Genomic DNA, 18644 nt, shown 5'->3' on the forward strand with positions numbered 1-18644 from the left:
ATGCTTGACTTTGAGCCCCTTGTTTTCTTTAAATACGATGTACCGTGACATTATAAAGTGGTATATAGGTAGATATAACACTAATATATAGATGTAAACACATTTGAAGAAACATCTGTGTGTTTAAAGTTGATTTTGACGGCCCGGGCCAAGTCGGACCCAACACAAGCAAAACACTTCTGATAGAGACTATGTTGAGAATGTAGAGGGGAAAGGGCTTCACTTTGATTTTGACAGCCCGGGCCATGTCGGACCGAACACTTGTGTGACTGTTGAGAGTATAAGGAGAAGAGGTCTACTTTAACCAACGTGTCTGCTTTAAATACGACGATCAGTGACATTATAAAGTAGTATTTACTTATGTATAGTACGTTCCTATAAATATAAACGCTATGCCGACAGTTGGAAATTTGTATCGCGATAGCTAGAAGTATTTGATACGTTTCAAATCTTATTTCGTTTAACGATTGCTCTTTTACATGTTACCAAGATCAGCGACGCTTACACGCAGCTCCACTTTCTGGTTTTCAAGCGATTTACTCCGAATTACTTATTTATGGTGCACTTTTTTGTTTGGTGATTGTTCATTAATGTCATGTGTGTATGTTTCATCAATTATATGTGGGTATGATCGCCGATAATGAAGTAATTAGCCAGTAACACTTTGGCCCGTCATGGCCCGGCCCGGCCCGACTTTTAGGCAATCCCGATGCCATGTTTGTTCATAAACACTGAAAGTAGTCCCTACTTGACCTTTGACATTTTGCATCTTTGTCCGTATATGACCCCAACGGATATCGTTTTTATCTGTTGGCTTTATCCTGCCGAGACACCTACCCGTTATATGATAAATATATTTGTTGAAATAAACAGGCATTAAAAAGTCATAAAATGTACATGTATGCAAAGTCTGGCATTAAAAGCTGCAGGAAAAAATACAAAATGTTGGCTAGCTTAGTACAGGAAGCTAAACACACCAACACCTGCTTGAAATATCTGTGGTCAGATTCAGCATAAGTTATCATGTGTAAAAGGACACGTGGATCGATGCTCATGATGTCAATCACTGGATCGTCTGGTCCGGACTCTGATTATTTTACATACCGCCGTCATATAGCTAGAATATTGGTGAGTGCGGCGTTTAACAACAAACAAACAACATAAAACATTTTATTAACATCCTTAAAGAGGCGTCACATAATGTTGACATCTCATAAGAAATAAACGATTCGCTGCGTCCCTCGTGGTTTATTCTCCCCCCAGTGTTATATTGTTCGATAAACAATTCCCACTCGTCGTTTATTTCTTTAATATATCATATGTATTATACATTCATCAATATAACAATATACATTAACGTGGTCATCAAACGTTGTACTTAGGCACCCATGTATATCGTCGCAACCGCGGGGTTATTAAAAGGAACTTGTTCTCAACGCGCTTCTGACTCGACTCGGCAGCTGTGATCACTATTTAAACGGAAATAGGCGGACTTTGCCGATCGACAACTGTGTCAACATGTTCTCCGGGAAGTCGCGGCAGCCATTGTAATATTCGACTACCTGGTGTGCTATTACTGCTAGTTTGGTTTTCAGGCTTTGTTGGGTATTAGTAATAGTCATCTTTGTTCTTAAGTTGGATGACACAGGAAATGCTGAAGTCAGCGATTACATGAGATCACACGAGAAGATATTGCAGACAGGATAAGCGCCAGCTCACGAGCTAAAAATAGATCCGGAAAACCCGACCATATCTAAAGCTTACCAACAACACTGGGCTGAACGGTGAGTGATTTGATTTGAAACTTTCTAATATTTCCATGTTCATGTCTTCAACTTATGAAGAATCTGCAAGTTAACAAATGTTTGATTAAGTTGAAATGACAGAGTTTCTGTAGAATCTGGTTAATTAGGTGATGTATATGAACCAATAGATCTAGACCTGACCTACATGTTCCTGTAACCGAGACCCGTGTGGTGGGTCTAACACTCAAGACAAGACCCTGTGTCACCCATGTAATATTATCGACCCTGTCTCACGCATCTTGTATTGGTTTTTAGACCCCTTACCTCCGTCGGTAGACTAACATAATCTATTATTACAAGATATTTCTCTGTTTTAGAAAATATGAATATTCTGAAACAGAAATCGACGTCGTGATGCAGGATGAGGATCACGCTTAATATTCATGTCGATAACCCATCTACAAGGAATTGTGTCACTTTGTTAATAAACATTTAATTAAGTGGTACCTCACCGAATAGCTGTTAATATGAATACGGTAAAACTGCTGAAATATGCTTTGATTTATCTCGAATGTGAAAGCGAAACTAGGGAACGTTTTGTCATCGACAATAAATTTATCCAGGTTCATTTTTCTCTAGTTCTTAGTCATGTTCAACTGCGTTGTGTTGTGGATATAGCTTGTTCACAGGCGTGTCTTGATTGCAGATCCCCTGCACCAAGTCTTGAGAGAAGATACACGCATGGGTAAGTGTGAATAGGTGGGGAAGGTAGATAGATTGTGTTAGGTAACTGTAGTCACTAACCATGTTTAAATATGGAGCTGATGTATTTCCTTCTGACTCTTGTTGGGCCTGAGTATGTGAGTTTGGTTTAACGTTGTCGATAGATTGGAGGTGAGGGGTGTGGGTACGCGATAGATGAGGATGAGAGGTTTGGTACGCGATAGATTGGAGGTGAAGGATGTGGGTACTCCATAGATTGGAGGTGAAGGATGTGGGTACTCGATAGATTGGTGGTGAGGGGTGTGGGTACTCGATAGATTGGAGGTGAGGGGTGTGGGTACTCGATAGATTGGAGGTGAGGGGTGTGGGTACTCGATAGATTGGAGGTGAGGGGTGTGGGCACTCGATAGATTGGAGGTGAGGGGTGTGGGTACTCGATAGATTGGAGGTGAGGGGTGTGGGTACTCGATAGATTGGAGGTGAGGGGTGGGTACTCGATGGATTGGAGATGAGGGGTGTGGGTACTCGATGGATTGGAGATGAGGGGTGTGGGTACTCGATAGATTGGAGGTGAGGGGTGTGGGTACTCGATAGATTGGAGGTGAGGGGTGTAGGTACTCGATATATTGGTGGTGAGGGGTGTGGGTACTCGATAGATGGGGATGAGGGGTGTGGGTACTCGATAGATTGGTGGTGAGGGGTGTGGGTACACGATAGATTGGTGGTGAGGGGTGTGGGTACTCGATAGATTGGAGGTGAGGGGTGTGGGTACTCGATAGATTGGAGGTGAGGGGTGTGGGTACTCGATAGATTGGAGGTGAGGGGTGTGGGTACTCGATAGATTGGAGGTGAGGGGTGTGGGTACTCGATAGATTGGAGGTGAGGGGTGTGGGCACTCGATAGATTGGAGGTGAGGGGTGTGGGTACTCGATAGATTGGTGATGATGGGCGTGAGTACTCGATAGATTGGAGGTGAGGGGTGTGGGTACTCAATAGATGGTGGGATGAGGGGTGTGGGTACTCGATAGATTGGTGGTGAGGGGTGTGGGTACTCAATAGATGGTGGTGAGGGGTGTGGGTACTCGATAGATGGGGATGAGGGGTGTGGGTACTCGATAGATTGGAGGTGAGGGGTGTGGGTACTCGATAGATTGGAGGTGAGGGGTGTGGGTACTCGATAGATTGGAGGTGAGGGGGTGTGGGTACTCGATAGATGGTGGGATGAGGGGTGTGGGTACGCGATAGATTGGAGGTGAGGGGTGTGGGTACGCGATAGATTGGTGGTGAGGGGTTTGGGTACTCGATAGATTGGGATGAGGGGTGTGGGTACTCGATAGATTGGTGGTGAGGGGTGTGGGTACTCGATAGATTGGTGGTGAGGGGTGTGGGTACTCGATAGATTGGAGGTGAGGGGTGTGGGTACTCGATAGATTGGTGGTGAGGGGTGTGGGTACTCGATAGATGGGGATGAGGGGTGTGGGTACGCGATAGATTGGTGGTGAGGGGTGTGGGTACTCGATAGATGGTGGGATGAGGGGTGTGGGTACGCGATAGATTGGAGGTGAGGGGTGTGGGTACGCGATAGATTGGTGGTGAGGGGTTTGGGTACTCGATAGATTGGGATGAGGGGTGTGGGTACTCGATAGATTGGTGGTGAGGGGTGTGGGTACTCGATAGATTGGTGATGATGGGCGTGAGTACTCGATAGATTGGTGGTGAGGGGTGTGGGTACTCGATAGATTGGAGGTGAGGGGTGTGGGTACTCGATAGATTGGTGATGATGGGCGTGAGTACTCGATAGATTGGAGGTGAGGGGTGTGGGTACTCAATAGATGGTGGGATGAGGGGTGTGGGTACTCGATAGATTGGTGGTGAGGGGTGTGGGTACTCAATAGATGGTGGTGAGGGGTGTGGGTACTCGATAGATGGGGATGAGGGGTGTGGGTACTCGATAGATTGGAGGTGAGGGGTGTGGGTACTCGATAGATTGGAGGTGAGGGGTGTGGGTACTCGATAGATTGGAGGTGAGGGGTGTGGGTACTCGATAGATGGTGGGATGAGGGGTGTGGGTACGCGATAGATTGGAGGTGAGGGGTGTGGGTACGCGATAGATTGGTGGTGAGGGGTTTGGGTACTCGATAGATTGGGATGAGGGGTGTGGGTACTCGATAGATTGGTGGTGAGGGGTGTGGGTACTCGATAGATTGGTGATGATGGGCGTGAGTACTCGATAGATTGGTGGTGAGGGGTGTGGGTACTCGATAGATTGGAGGTGAGGGGTGTGGGTACTCGATAGATTGGTGGTGAGGGGTGTGGGTACTCGATAGATTGGAGGTGAGGGGTGTGGGTACTCGATAGATTGGAGGTGAGGGGTGTGGGTACTCGATAGATGTATTCAGGGGTGTGGGTACTCGATAGATTGGTGGTGAGGGGTGTGGGTACTCGATAGATTGGAGGTGATGGGCGTGGGTACTCGATAGATTGGAGGTGAGGGGTGTGGGTACTCGATAGATTGGAGGTGAGGGGTGTGGGTACTCGATAGATTGGAGGTGAGGGGTGTGTGTACTCGATAGATGTATTCAGGGGTGTGGGTACTCGATAGATTGGTGGTGAGGGGTGTGGGTACTCGATAGATTGGTGGTGAGGGGTGTGGGTACTCGATAGATTGGAGGTGAGGGGTGTGGGTACTCGATAGATGGGGATGAGGGGTGTGGGTACGCGATAGATTGGAGGTGAGGGGTGTGGGTACTCGATAGATTGGAGGTGAGGGGTGTGGGTACTCGATAGATGTATTCAGGGGTGTGGGTACTCGATAGATTGGGGATGAGGGGTGTGGGTACGCGATAGATTGGAGGTGAGGGGTGTGGGTACTCGATAGATTGGAGGTGAGGGGTGTGGGTACTCGATAGATGTATTCAGGGGTGTGGGTACTCGATAGATTGGGGATGAGGGGTGTGGGTACGCGATAGATTGGAGGTGAGGGGTGTGGGTACTCGATAGATTGGAGGTGAGGGGTGTGGGTACTCGATAGATTGGTGGTGAGGGGTGTGGGTACTCGATAGATTGGTGATGATGGGCGTGAGTACTCGATAGATTGGTGGTGAGGGGTGTGGGTACTCGATAGATTGGAGGTGAGGGGTGTGGGTACTCGATAGATTGGTGGTGAGGGGTGTGGGTACTTGATAGATTGGAGGTGAGGGGTGTGGGTACTCGATAGATTGGAGGTGATGGGTGTGGGTACTCGATAGATTGGTGGTGAGGGGTGTGGGTACTCGATAGATTGGAGGTGAGGGGTGTGGGTACTCGATAGATTGGAGGTGAGGGGTGTGGGTACTCGATAGATGTATTCAGGGGTGTGGGTACTCGATAGATTGGTGGTGAGGGGTGTGGGTACTCGATAGATTGGAGGTGAGGGGTGTGGGTACTCGATAGATGTATTCAGGGGTGTGGGTACTCGATAGATTGGTGGTGAGGGGTGTGGGTACTCGATAGATTGGAGGTGAGGGGTGTGGGTACTCGATAGATTGGAGGTGAGGGGTGTGGGTACTCGATAGATGGTGGGATGAGGGGTGTGGGTACGCGATAGATTGGAGGTGAGGGGTGTGGGTACTCGATATATTGGTGGTGAGGGGTGTGCGTACTCGATAGATGGGGATGAGGGGTGTGGGTACTCGATAGATTGGAGGTGAGGGGTGTGGGTACTCGATAGATTGGTGGTGAGGGGGGTGGGTACGCGATAGATTGGAGGTGAGGGGTGTGGTACTCGATAGATTGGAGGTGAGGGGTGTGGTACTCGATAGATGGGGATGAGGGGTGTGGGTACTCGATAGATTGGTGGTGAGGGGTGTGGGTACTCGATAGATGTATTCAGGGGTGTAGGTACTCGATAGATGGGGATGAGGGGTGTGGGTACTCGATAGATTGGTGGTGAGGGGTGTGGTACTCGATAGATTGGGGATGAGGGGTGTGGGTACTCGATAGATTGGGGATGAGGGGTGTGGGTACTCGATAGATTGGTGGTGAGGGGTGTGGGTACTCGATAGATGTATTCAGGGGTGTAGGTACTCGATAGATTGGGGATGAGGGGTGTAGGTACTCGATAGATTGGGGATGAGGGGTGTAGGTACTCGATAGATTGGTGGTGAGGGGTGTGGGTACTCGATGGATTGGGGATGAGGGGTGTGGGTACTCGATAGATTGGGATGAGGGGTGTAGGTACTCGATAGATTGGTGGTGAGGGGTGTGGGTACTCGATGGATTGGGGATGAGGGGTGTAGGTACTCGTTAGATTGGGATGAGGGGTGTAGGTACTCGATAGATTGGTGGTGAGGGGTGTAGGTACTCGATGGATTGGGGATGAGGGGTGTAGGTACTCGATAGATTGGGATGAGGGGTGTAGGTACTCGATAGATTGGTGGTGAGGGGTGTGGGTACTCGATAGATTGGGGATGAGGGGTGTAGGTACTCGATAGATTGGTGGTGAGGGGTGTGGGTACTCGATGGATTGGGGATGAGGGGTGTAGGTACTCGTTAGATTGGGATGAGGGGTGTGGGTACTCGATAGATTGGTGGTGAGGGGTGTGGGTACTCGATGGATTGGGGATGAGGGGTGTGGGTACTCGTTAGATTGGGATGAGGGGTGTGGGTACTCGATAGATTGGTGGTGAGGGGTGTGGGTACTCGATAGATGTATTCAGGGGTGTAGGTACTCGATAGATTGGGGATGAGGGGTGTAGGTACTCGATAGATTGGTGGTGAGGGGTGTGGGTACTCGATGGATTGGGGATGAGGGGTGTAGGTACTCGTTAGATTGGGATGAGGGGTGTAGGTACTCGATAGATTGGTGGTGAGGGGTGTGGGTACTCGATGGATTGGGGATGAGGGGTGTAGGTACTCGATAGATTGGGATGAGGAGTGTAGGTACTCGATAGATTGGTGGTGAGGGGTGTGGGTACTCGATAGATGTATTCAGGGGTGTAGGTACTCGATAGATTGGGGATGAGGGGTGTAGGTACTCGATAGATTGGTGGTGAGGGGTGTGGGTACTCGATGGATTGGGGATGAGGGGTGTAGGTACTCGTTAGATTGGGATGAGGGGTGTGGGTACTCGATAGATTGGTGGTGAGGGGTGTGGGTACTCGATAGATGTATTCAGGGGTGTAGGTACTCGATAGATTGGGGATGAGGGGTGTAGGTACTCGATAGATTGGTGGTGAGGGGTGTGGGTACTCGATGGATTGGGGATGAGGGGTGTAGGTACTCGTTAGATTGGGATGAGGGGTGTAGGTACTCGATAGATTGGTGGTGAGGGGTGTGGGTACTCGATGGATTGGGGATGAGGGGTGTAGGTACTCGTTAGATTGGGATGAGGGGTGTGGGTACTCGATAGATTGGTGGTGAGGGGTGTGGGTACTCGATAGATGTATTCAGGGGTGTAGGTACTCGATAGATTGGGGATGAGGGGTGTAGGTACTCGATAGATTGGTGGTGAGGGGTGTGGGTACTCGATAGATTGGGGATGAGGGGTGTAGGTACTCGTTAGATTGGGATGAGGGGTGTGGGTACTCGATAGATTGGTGGTGAGGGGTGTGGGTACTCGATGGATTGGGGATGAGGGGTGTAGGTACTCGATGGATTGGGGATAAGGGGTGTGGGTACTCGATAGATTGGAATAAGGGATGTGCGTACTCGATAGATTGGGATGAGGGGTATGAGTATACGATAGATTGGAATAAGGGGTGTGCGTACACGATAGATTGGGGAAGAAGGGTGTGTGTACTCGATAGATTGGAATAAGGGATGTGGGTACTCGATAGATAGGGTGTTTTGGGTGTGGTACCCCGTACATTTTGGGTGAGGCGAGTGGGTTTCTCGATAGATTGGGGATATCGGTACACAATAGATTGTGGGTGAGGCGTGTAGGTACTCGATAGATTGGTGGTGAGGGGTGTGGGTACTCGATAGATTGGAGGTGAGGGGTGTGGGTACTCGATAGATTGGTGGTGAGGGGTGTGGGTACTCGATAGATTGGAGGTGAGGGGTGTGGGTACTCGATAGATTGGAGGTGAGGGGTGTGGGTACTCGATAGATTGGGATGAGGGGTGTGGGTACTCGATAGATTGGGGATGAGGGGTGTGGGTAGATAGATTGGGATGAGGGGTGTGGGTACTCGATAGATTGGAGGTGAGGGGTGTGGGTACTCGATAGATTGGTGGTGAAGGGTGTGGTACTCGATAGATTGGAGGTGAGGGGTGCGCGTACTCGATAGATTGGAGGTGAGGGGTGTGGGTACTCGATAGATTGGTGGTGAGGGGTGTGGGTACTCGATAGATGGGGATGAGGGGTGTGGGTACTCGATAGATTGGTGGTGAGGGGTGTGGGTACTCGATAGATGTATTCAGGGGTGTGGGTACTCGATAGATTGGGGATGAGGGGTGTGGGTACTCGATATATTGGTGGTGAGGGGTGTGCGTACTCGATAGATGGGGATAAGGGGTGTGGGTACTCGATAGATTGGAGGTGAGGGGTGTGGGTACTCGATAGATTGGTGGTGAGGGGGGTGGGTACGCGATAGATTGGAGGTGAGGGGTGTGGTACTCGATAGATTGGAGGTGAGGGGTGCGCGTACTCGATAGATGGGGATGAGGGGTGTGGGTACTCGATAGATTGGTGGTGAGGGGTGTGGGTACTCGATAGATTGGAGGTGAGGGGTGCGCGTACTCGATAGATGGGGATGAGGGGTGTGGGTACTCGATAGATTGGAGGTGAGGGGTGTGGTACTCGATAGATTGGAGGTGAGGGGTGTTGTACTCGATAGATTGGTGGTGAGGGGTGTGGGTACTCGATAGATTGGGGATGAGGGGTGTGGTACTCGATAGATTGGAGGTGAGGGGTGTGGGTACTCGATAGATTGGTGGTGAGGGGTGTGGGTACTCGATAGATTGGGATGAGGGGTGTGCGTACTCGATAGATTGGGATGAGGGGTATGAGTATACGATAGATTGGAATAAGGGGTGTGCGTACACGATAGATTGGGGAAGAAGGGTGTGTGTACTCGATAGATTGGAATAAGGGATGTGGGTACTCGATAGATAGGGTGTTTTGGGTGTGGTACCCCGTACATTTTGGGTGAGGCGAGTGGGTTTCTCGATAGATTGGGGATATCGGTACACAATAGATTGTGGGTGAGGCGTGTAGGGTACTCATTGATTGGGGTGAAAGGTGTCGGGTGTAGAGGGGTATTTGGGAGGAGTGTGAACATTGGAGAGTGTAATCAGTACATTAATGTCAATCTGTCATATAGTTTATAGTTTACTGAGGACATGTTATCATTCAAATTATCGATACGACCAATGTAAATAAAATATCATATACTTGCTTGTACATATGACCGGAAGCAGTGTAAAGGGTTCACAGATATCTTTTTCCTCATCAGTGATGACTCACAAGAAACCAAATACGCTAGGGAAACTGTTTATTACAACTATCAACGGCGACACATGGATGAGATATGACACGTTTATGCACTATCCAAATAACCCGAAAATCAGTCGCACATACCTGAAACCCTACTCTCGTGACGCATGCATTAATTTATTCACAAATGCGTTCTCACACGTTGGAGATGGGCTTCGATTCCCCACATGTAAAATGTATTAAACCCAACATGTTCAATTTATTAAACCCAACATGTATAAAATATTAAACCCTACATGGTACAATGTATTAAACCTCACATGTTCAATGTACTAAACCTCACATGTATAATGTATTAACCCTCACATGTACAATGTATTTAACCCCACATTTACAATGTATTAAACCTCACATGCACAATGTATTAAACCTCACATGTTCAATGTACTAAACCTCACATGTATAATGTATTTATCCCCACATTTACAATGTATTAAACCTCACTTTTGCAATGTATTAAACCTCACATGTACAATCTATTTAACCTCACATGTTTAATGTACTAAATATCACATGTACAATGTATTTAACCCCACATTTACAATGTATTTAACCCCATATTTACAATGTATTAAACCTCACATGTACAATTTATTAAACCTCACATGTACAATCTATTTAACCCCACATTTACAAGTATTAAACCTCACATGTACAATGTATTTAAACTTACATGTACAATGTATTAAACCTCACATGTACAATGTATTAAACCTCACATGTTCAATGTACTAAACCTCACATGTACAATGTATTTAACCCCACATTTACGATGTATTTAACCCCACATTTACAATGTATTAAATCTCACATGTACAATGTACTAAACCTCACATGTACAATGTATTTAACCCCACATTTACGATGTATTTAACCCCACATTTACAATGTTTTAAACCTCAATTGTACAATGTATTTAACCCCCTTTTTACAATGTATTAGACCTCACATGTACAATGTATTAAACCTCACATGTACAATGTATTTAAACTTACATGTGCAATGTATTAAACCTCACATTTACAATGTTTTTAACCCCACATTTACAATGTATTAAACCTCACATGTACAATGTATTTAACCCCACATTTACAATGTATTAAACCTCACATGTACAATGTATTAAACCTCACATGTTCAATGTACTAAACCTCACATGTACAATGTATTTAACCCCCTTTTTATAATGTATTAGACCTCACATGTACAATGTATTAAACCTCACATGTACAATGTATTTAAACTTACATGTGCAATGTATTAAACCTCACATTTACAATGTTTTTAACCCCACATTTACAATGTATTAAACCTCACATGTACAATGTATTTAACCCCACATTTACAATGTATTAAACCTCACATGTACAATGTATTAAACCTCACATGTTCAATGTACTAAACCTCACATGTACAATGTATTTAACCCCACATTTACGATGTATTTAACCCCACATTTACAATGTTTTAAACCTCAATTGTACAATGTATTTAACCCCCTTTTTACAATGTATTAGACCTCACATGTACAATGTATTAAACCTCACATGTACAATGTATTTAAACTTACATGTGCAATGTATTAAACCTCACATTTACAATGTATTTAACCCCACATTTACAATGTATTAAACCTCACATGTACAATGTATTTAAACTTATATGTACAATGTATTAAATCTCACATGTACAATGTATTAAACCTCACATTTACAATGTATTTAACCCCACATTTACAATGTATTAAACCTCACATGTACAATGTATTTAAACTTACATGTACAATATATTAAACCTCACATTTACAATGTATTTAACCCCACATTTACAATGTATTAAACCTCACATGTACAATGTATTTAAACTTACATTTACAATGTATTAAATCTCACATGTACAATGTATTAAACCTCACATGTACAATGTATTTAAACTTACATGTACAATATATTAAACCTCACATTTACAATGTATTAAACCTCACATGTACAATGTATTAAACCTCACATTTACAATGTATTAAACCCAACATGTACAAATTTGAAAACCCTACATGTACATTTGTCAACACTTTCTTGGTATTTCGCAGTGATGCAGCAGACATGATCGTAATGCCATGCTCTCTAGACCACGTGCCAATTATGCATTGTCTGATTGGCTGCAGCCTCATCAGATAGTATGTGGGAGTGTCCAGCCTGCACCCTGATCAACCTGCCGGACAAACGCTACTGCTCCGTGTGCTATGCCCCAAACCCCGCCCACCACGTGGACCCTCCCCTAGAAGATGACTTCCTGTTCGGGGGATCGGAGACAAGTCTCCCTGGAGGTCAGTGTTCGTAAGCTACATATTCTTGACAATAACAGGCAATCAGATATTTCAGAATAATCCCACTTTGTTCTCAATGAAGATCATTTTTACTTGTAGATATGACAGCTATGATTGAATCTGGAACAGAACTTTCCGTTCTAAATTCAATTTCGCAGTTACATATAACACAGCACTTCATTTTGAAAAGTGATATATTTTTTATACCTTATATATTTTGGTCTCTCGGGAGTCCTGTGATTCTTTGAAAATACCTGCTTCTATGTCATTTATTTTTTTGTATTTTATTCAGACATGGAACACAAGTTTTGAAGCCAAAAATATATGTGCAATAATTTAAGTGGAATAACATCATTTAAGTGGATACGCGCGAGAGAGAAAAATCCAAACAGTGTGTGATGCACAGGTTGTAATTTGTGATGTTATGGGTAAATTAATTGGTTAGGAAGGGAAATTTCACAAATATATAGAGTAACATGCAGGGTTGACATCCCATCCCCACAAGATGCACGCTTGTTACGATTATCAAAACATACAGGTGGTGGGTGGCCCAGCCCAGTCGTCTAAGGCGCCGCGATTCTCTGTGCAGAGTTGCGTCCCTTGGCCACGCCAGAAACCTATGATTGTGGTTTCGAATCCCGGTTCGCCCCGATTATGTTTCTAGGTTTGTCAGCACAAACAGCTCGTGGGTTTCACCGAAGTGGTAAACGTCTGATACCTGCATCACTTTGGACTTTCTCTCACATTAAGCTGACACGCCGCGATATAACTGGAATACTGTTAAAAGCGGCGTTAAATCTAACTCACTCACTCACTTAACATACAGATACTGTGTTACATACGACTTTGAATTTGTGTTTTTGGAATTTTTGACATTTTTTTGTTTCGAACACTAAAATTGAAATCCAAGTACCAAGACCGCCGTTTAGTGTTTTATGCACTGACTTGATTTGTCAAGCGTCTGCAACAAATTACAATGATTATCTTTGAATCATTGTTGTTCGTTTGTTTGTTGTTTTACGCCGCACGCAACAATATTCCAGCTGTATGACGGCGGCCTATAAATTATCGAGTTTGGAGAGCTGAACAATCCAACTCTTAAAAGCCCCGGATCTTCATGGGTGATTCAATGCTGTAAAATCACGCCTTTCGTTTAAATTTCCACATATTTCAGTAAATCCGAATCAGGATCCAGGTGATCATTTTTGTGACCAAACCAGCGTACATACATAGAACGTATCTTCACCCCGATACAAGTACCATCTGACTATTTTTGTATGACGCGGCCTGGTATCGAACCCCCAACCCTCCGCTCTCCGGGAAGTGAGTGAGTGAGTACGCCGCTTTTAGCAATACTCCAGCAATATCACGGCGGGGGACACCAGAAATGGGCTTCACACATTGTACCCCTGTCGGGAATCGAACCCGGGTCTTCGGCGTGACGAGCGAACGCTTTAACCACTAGGCTTCCCGACCGCCCCCTCTGTCCGGGAAGACGCTCCATCCTCCAGATTCCATAGTTAGGGAGGCAAATGGGAAATCACACGTCCAGACATTCGTCACACGACGTGTTGTTACCATGAGAGATGTCCTTAAACGGGGTTCCAGCGTAATACACATTCTAAAATCAATCATGCATTTCTTGGAGCCAGTTGAACTGGACACATCGATATCATTTCCAAGTCAATTCCATTTCAGAGTGGACGTGTGGCCAGTGTACCTACATCAACACGGACGTAACATACCACTGCGGTATTTGTGGTACAGTTAAACCAGGCAAGAACCCAGGCAGGGGACCTGTTATGGAAGAGATGGAGACAGATTCGCCAAGTAACCCTTTCACGTCTCAAACTTATCAAGGTAAACTATGCCTGACATGCCTTTCACGTCTCAAACTTATCAACGTAAACTATGCCTGACATGCCTTTTTGACCAACTTCTTTAGTCTGATACGGGCGTTCGGGTAGCCTAGTGGTTAAAGCGTTCGCTCGTCACGCCGAAGACCCGGATTCGATTCCCGACATGGGTACAATGTGTGAAGCCCATTTCTGGTGTCCACCGCCGTGACATTGCTGGAATATTGCTAAAAGCGGCGGAAAACCACACTCACTCACTCACTCACTCACTCACCCATCCACCCACCCACCCACCTACCCACCCACTCACTCACCCGCTCACTTAGGCTGATACGTTTCCAAATCACTTCATCGAGTTCTTAAACCTTTTTTGAGGCAAGTTTATCGTCACATCCATAACATAGTATTAGCTAATACCCCACGTAATTAAATGATGTGGATTTCCTGTATTCCAGGCGCCGGAATCAACCAAGGTGGAGCTTCGTTCTTAAACAAAGAGACTCGCATTGTTCTCATCGGACGGACAGGGTCGGGGAAAAGCGCCACGGGCAACACACTTCTGGGTGTGAACAGCTTCCAATCTAGGGCCGGGGGGTCGTCTGTCACCAAGAGCTGTAGAGGGGGGAACGGTCACAGGATGGGGCGCAACATCAACGTCATCGACACCCCAGGGTTGTTTGACACAGACATGACCAATGCTCAAATCACCAAGGAGATCGTCAAATGTATCGGAATGACCTGTCCTGGCCCTCACGCTATCGTCTTGGTCACCAGGATTGACCGGTTTACCAAGGAAGAGCAGGATACCGTGGAACATTTTAGAGACGTGTTTGGAGAAGGCATGATGGAGTATATGTTCGTGTTGTTCACGAGGAAGGACGATCTGGACCATGAGGGATCTCACATTGATGAATATGTGAGGAATGTTCCAGATAAACTCAAACATATCCTCTCGGCGTGTGGCGGACGATACGTCGCCTTTAACAACAACGATAAACAACATGAGAAGGATAAGCAGGTCAATCACTTTCTGGACATGATTGACCAGAATGTCCAAGCTAATGGTGGGAAGTACTACACGAATGCAATGTTTAGGGAGGCTGAGGAGGCCATGAGGAAGAGGGAGGAGGAGTTCAGAAAGGAATTGGAGGAGAATAAGAGACGCGAGAAGGAGGCTATTGAGAAGGAGTTCGAGGAGAAATACAACAAAGACATGTCGGAACAGCAGGAGATTATTGAACAGCTTCAGATGAGTATAACGGCAATGGAAGGGGAGCAGACAAGGAGAGGTAGCTCTGATGTTGCAGATCTCAGGAAACAAGTCGCGGAAATGAAGAGCGAAGCCGAGAACGAGCGACAGAGACGCATACAGCACCGCAAGGAGAGGATGGAGAGTCTGGAACAGAAAAATAGAGACTTGGAGAGACGAGCACGGGAAAGAGCACGGGAAGCAGTCGAACAGGAAGAAGAGTCATCTCTCGGGGAGATATGGAAGGGGCTCAAACACGTTGGGAAGGGGATTTGGAAAGGATTTACAAGCATTTTCTCATAAAGTTATTTAAATATATGTCATGTTGAAAACAATATGACTTACATATTATCAATGTTTGCTAAATATGGTGCTTGTGATCATAGTTATGTATATACGTTTTGATTTTCAATTTTCAATGCGCATAGTAGAGGTATCAGTTATAGGGTTTATTGCGATCTGCACATGGTGGTTTTTGGTTGCAAACTTTATCAATATATTCTAAGAGTCGCTTTGGTCTGGACACGGTTCATACTTGGATTAACAGAGTTATAGAGTGCATTACTATTTATTTCGGGTCATTGATTGGTACAAAGAAAGTCAGACTTGTGACATTTTAGACAAACGAGAATTTGACACATCCCTCTTTTAGTCGTTCGACCTATCCACTGTGACAAAATTTATACTTTTATATCTATGTGATATATGTGCACCATTGCTACTGTCCATTTGGTATTACAGTTCTATAATGAAGTAGGAGGATGTTGCTGAAGCCAGTGAAACCCCTTAGTCTGGAACCCGTATCTTCGGACAATTAATTTAGAAACATCTTAAGAATGCAAAGGGACATTGCCAGAACCAATGCCCTGCCAATAAGGACACGTCCTGATCCTGAACATTTCAAACGTTACTGTCCGAAATAACGAGGTTTTATTATATGTGTTTTGCCAACGATGTTTTGACGCTATGCCACCACGGGTATTAAGACCAATACATATGTCAATATCAATGCATGTATTACACGAATGTCAACCATTACATATGTTTGGCCGTCAATGTGAAGACACTGTTACGTTTCTAGATTGATATGTTGAAATAGATATATAACTTTCTACTCCGTATGTAGATGGAAGATATAAGTCAATAAATGTTATTTTTATGCTCTTATCTCCGCCACAAGAACCTGTTAGCTGGGACTATTTCCAGCCAGCAAACAATGCAGTTCATATAAATAGCAACTATTAATTGTGTTTTCGAAGAGTAAATGTCATATAAGGAATATACAAAAATGTTACCTTTTGGCGAGGGTCATGCAAATATTATTTTCCTAATTCAAAATATATATATGATACGAAAACACAATAGGCTTTTACTTTCTTTTTCATATTATGTCATTGCTAAAACATACGTTTTAAGACGTCTTCCGATTCACTAAGGCATGTTTGGAACCGCATAGGAACATAGTTAAACGCGCCATTCATGATATAGTGCCACCAGATTTGCAGCCATGTTTGTTTACAAATTCACACATCGGCTGACCTCTATCTGCCCCTTTTGGAAACGTAAGTCGTTGGCTTGTGGAGCTTTTGGGCATTGCATCAATGTATTGAGCTTATTAAAAGAAGTGAACTCATTTGCATATTTACATGATACCAAGTGTAACGGATTGGTTTATGGCACCGACAATACTATTCATTATGATAACACACATATAACGTCATTCCGCTGTACAGTTAAGTTTAGTGTATGTTTTTTAAATCTTTCCTTGGAAATGCTTACAAACAGCGGGGAAAACCCTCAGTTACTTGAGCGCTATCCACCCTTGACGTCTGACAGTTATAATTAGTGGAACCCCATAAGTCCAGACCCCGATTATCCGGACACGACCCCGCCTTCCTGGTTGATACTGATGGAAACAGACTATATATTATTTTCTTTCCACTGTCCTGTTAAAATAGTGCTTACTTGCCATCTGTCATATTGTACCATTAGTATCAATTTCGAATTATGATACTTTCTCATATAAATACACTACTCAACATTTTCTAAGGACCAAAATAGCAATATTTAGTCAAATATGTGACCCTTTGCAAATGTTGAGTAGTATACATGCAATTACTGAATTTCACCACTGTGAGTGGTTTGGGTCAAATAGAACAGCATCGTTGTGCAGTCAACCCGACGTTATCACTTGGAACGGGACTGTCTGGATTAACGAGGTTACCTTAATGTTATGATCACGGGAACTATGTTCCATTCTACTATAGGTTCCAACAGTGGACGATGAGTTGCAGTGTTGTTGTAATATAAACATATTTATGTCAGTTCATCCCTGCACCGTCAACTTTTGTAACATATGTATGATATGATATACTAGTACCATGTACTATCTTCCGTTCGCTGTATTAGAACCAACTCGGGGACACAGGTGGCCCAGTCGTCTAAGGCGCCGCGATTACCTGTGCAGAGTTGCGTCCCTTGGGCACGCCGGAAACCTATGATTGTTGGTTCGAATCCCGGTTCGCCCAGAGTATGTTTCTAGGTTTGTCAGCACCATACCCGTGCTCGTGGGTTTCAGCGAAGTAGTAAACGTCTGAGACCTGCATCAGTTCGGGCTTTCCTCCAAAATTAAGCTGACACTCCGAGATATAACTGATATACTGTTAAAAGCGGCGTAAAACTCAACCCACTCACACAGAACCAACTCGTGACGAAACAGATGCTGCAAGTATGTGTAGTAGTTCGTCTGTAACGTCCATTTGATGGATTGTTTCATTAAAGTGCTTTAATTAAAGAACCAAATATATCTCTGTGTTATTCTTTCATTTAACATAAACCAACACAATAAGATGTTGGTAAAAGGATTAAGGACTAGTGATTTGTATTATTCTTTCCAAAATATCCCGTAAATGTACAACGTCAGGGCTAGAAAACTACCAGTCTCGATTACCCGACGAAACATTCCATTTTTCGTAAATGGCGAAATATCGGTGAAAATTATATAAATGGAAAATTAAAATCAGTGATCAGTTGGAAAAGGCTGGAACATGTGACCTAAATATGTCCTACTGGAATTCCTTTCAGCACAGGGGACACGGGTGGTCCAGTCGTCTAAGGCGCCGCGATTCGCTGTGCAGAGTTGCGTCCCTTGGACACGCCAGAAACCTATTACTGTGGGTTCGAATCCCGGTTCGCCCCGATTATGTTTCTAGGTTTGTCAGCACCATACCCGTGCTCGTGGGTTTCACCGAAACGGGTAAACGTCTGAG

General features: G+C 44.9%; 1 protein-coding gene across 1 annotated transcript; it reads left to right on the plus strand.

Annotated features, from left to right (window-relative positions):
- The first annotated feature begins 1543 nt into the window (after positions 1–1543).
- On the plus strand, positions 1544–18164 carry LOC139445625 (GTPase IMAP family member 9-like). The gene is made up of 5 exons (XM_071226796.1): positions 1544–1784; positions 2452–2490; positions 12109–12270; positions 13969–14130; positions 14582–18164. The coding sequence occupies exons 2-5, from the start codon at positions 2487–2489 to the stop codon at positions 15676–15678; spliced, it is 1425 nt and encodes a 474-aa protein (XP_071082897.1). The 5' UTR covers positions 1544–1784; positions 2452–2486; the 3' UTR covers positions 15679–18164.
- Positions 18165–18644: the final 480 nt, after the last annotated feature.

This window comes from Haliotis cracherodii, unplaced genomic scaffold (genome assembly GCF_022045235.1).
Source record: "Haliotis cracherodii isolate W230 unplaced genomic scaffold, xgHalCrac1.p SCAF_6, whole genome shotgun sequence".
NCBI classification, from domain to species: domain Eukaryota; kingdom Metazoa; phylum Mollusca; class Gastropoda; order Lepetellida; family Haliotidae; genus Haliotis; species Haliotis cracherodii.